Here is a 2,666-nt window from a genome sequence, read left to right as displayed (position 1 = left end):
GAATGGAGGAGAAGGGATTGCGGCGTGGCCATCCCCCCTGGAGGGTGATTTCTCGCTTTCTTCTCTCTTTCTGTCTGTGTCTAAAGAGCACACATCCCTTCTAGCAAAACTAAAAACAAACAAACAAACACAAAAAACACAAGCTCACAAAGGCAAAAATCCCTTTCCTCTCTGAGCCTCAGTTTCTCCTCCTGTGAAGTGAGCATGATCTACCCACCTTAGGAGAGTGTGTGGACTGCTTAGGCCAGGGCGGGTGTGCCAGGGAGGGTACTCTTATTTCACGGCTGTCATTACTATTTTTTAAAAGAATTATTTATTTAATTTTATTTATTATTATTTTTTAATTTGACCAGAGAATTAGAAAAAGAAAGCGAGAAAGCAAGCCACCAGGTCTGGAACATGGACCGCGGTCGGCCATGTGGGAGTCCAGCGCCTTAACCACCACGCCACCTGCCGGCCCCTCACAATTGTAGTTACTATTATTATTATTATTATCACAACCCGAACCTGGCAGCTTGCTTTCTAACTCTCCTTCTCTCTCTCTCTCTGCCCCTCTCTGGTCAAATTTAAATAAATAAAGGTAAATAAAATAATTCTTTAAAAAGTAAAATAAAATTTATTATTTATTTTATTTATTTTATTCTTCTTCTTTCATTTGACTGGAGAAAGAGAGAAAGAAAGAAAAAAAACAAAGAGAGGGAAAGTGAGAAAGCAAGCTGCCAGATCTGGGACTCGAACTGCAGTCAACCATGTGGAAGTCTAGAACCTTCCTCACCATGCTACCTGCTGGGCCCAGTAGTTACTATTATCCTTGCTGGTTAATCATAGCACAAGGCGGCATCAGCAGTTAGCGTAATGGCTATGTCGCTGGACTCCCACGGAGTCGACCAAGGTTCAAGACCCGGACCCGGTGGCTTAAACTCCCTCCAGGTGCGTGTGCGTGCGTGCCCAAGATCCCGAGAGGAGAATGGAGGAAAAGGGATTGCGGCGTGGCCATCCCCCCTGGGGGGGGATTTCTCGCTTTCTGTCTCTCTGTCTCTCTCTGTCTGGTGAGTGCACGCGCCCTAGAGCAAAAACCTCTCCCCCTAAAAATTAAATAAATAATAGCACAAGGCTGTAGGGACCCTTGGACCAGGAGGCTCCGTTTACTCAGCCGTGGCTTATGTGGCTTCAGAGAGGTCCCAGGGGTGCTGGTGGGGGGGGGGACACGGCGGTTGGGTGTAGGCGGGACCAGGCGAGCTTCCTGTCCCCACCCCCGTAACCACACACACACACACACACACACACACACACACTTACACGCCAGGCCCCGCTTGGTGCCGGCGGAAGTGACAGGGCCCCGTGGCTGTCTCCTGGCACCGGTCCATGAGCCAGGGACCTGGTCACCCTTGTGCCTTGTCCGGTGAGTTCCACCCCTGCTCCGAGGTCCCCTATGAGCATCCTTTCCCCCCTTGGGGACAGAAGAGAGACCCCCTCCTCTGGGCCTGCTTTTGGGAGAAGTAGCAGGTGTCATTTCCTGGGCTGGGCTGGGCTGGGCTGGGCTGGGCTGGAACCACTTTTTGCTCTTTTCTTTTGTCACCATGTTCTCCATTACGGCTCTGCATGATGGGGGCCGCGTGGGGCACGATAGGAGGGGACCCGAATGCCCAGAGCCACACGTGGTCATCCGTAGATGAGCCGGGAGCAAACTCGTATTCACACGGGTAGTTATCTGGGTCCCCCCGCTCCACGGCCACCCTCTGGCTGTCTCAGTCTCCTCATTGGTGAAGTTGGGGTTGAGTCTTCCAGCCCGGCTCTGAGTGGACAGAGCTGAGGGGTCGGGAGAGAGGGAGGGACCCACGCTGCTATTGAGCCGGGAGCGGGAATCGATCCACTCGGGGCTTTAAAAACTGTACTGAGATTTGTGGTTTCTGGGGAACTTGGGTCCCTCGGTCCCTCCTCTAGAGTTCATGTCACCTAGCGGAACTGTCTTTTTCCTTTTTTAAGGTCTATGTATTTATTTATTTTTAGCTTGTTATGCAAGACACGGTGTGCTTGCTGGAGAGAGACAGAGAGGAAAAAGAGAAGCACCCCTTGGTCGGGGGTGGAGGGCCACAGCCTAATCCCTTCACCTCCATTCTCCTCTCAAGATTTTGGGCATGGATCCACATACACTAGGGTGGGTTTTTTTGTTTGTTTTTGGAGAGGTTTTTGCTATAGGGCGCGTGCGCTTACCAGAAAGACAGAGAGAGACAGAGAGACAGAAAGCGAGAAATCACCCCCCAGGGGGGATGGCCACGCCGCAATCCCTTCTCCTCCATTCTCCTCTCGGGATCTTGGGCACACATGCACATGTGCCTGGTGAGAGTTTAAGCCACCGGGTCCGGGACCCGAACCATGATCAACTACATGGGAGTCCAGCGACATAGCCATTACGCTAACTGCTGGTCCCTTGGGTGCTGTTTTTTTTTTTAAGAATAATTTTACTTAATTTTATTTATTTATTTATTTATTTATTTTCATTTGACCTGAAAGGGACAGAACTAGAAAGAGGGAAAATTGAGAAAGCAAGCCTTCCGAAACAGGACTCGAACTGTGGTCGGCCGTGTGGGAGTCTGGCGCCCGTAACCACTATGCCACCTGCCAGCCTCCTTGGCATTTTTTTTTTTTTTTTTGGGCACGTTTTT

General features: G+C 50.5%; 1 protein-coding gene across 1 annotated transcript in view; it reads left to right on the top strand.

Annotated features, from left to right (window-relative positions):
* The first annotated feature begins 1,294 nt into the window (after nt 1-1,294).
* FCHO1 (FCH and mu domain containing endocytic adaptor 1) overlaps nt 1,295-2,666 on the top strand; it is a 53,559-nt gene continuing 52,187 nt past the window's right edge. Inside the window, 1 exon segment of the mRNA XM_014587298.2 lies at nt 1,295-1,402. Within this exon segment, the coding sequence (XP_014442784.1) occupies nt 1,366-1,402 (37 nt within the window). The 5' untranslated portion in view covers nt 1,295-1,365.

This window comes from Tupaia chinensis, unplaced genomic scaffold, assembly GCF_000334495.1.
Source record: "Tupaia chinensis unplaced genomic scaffold, TupChi_1.0 Scaffold000201_1, whole genome shotgun sequence".
Classification (NCBI taxonomy): domain Eukaryota; kingdom Metazoa; phylum Chordata; class Mammalia; order Scandentia; family Tupaiidae; genus Tupaia; species Tupaia belangeri.
This window is presented reverse-complemented; position numbering and strand designations above follow the sequence as displayed.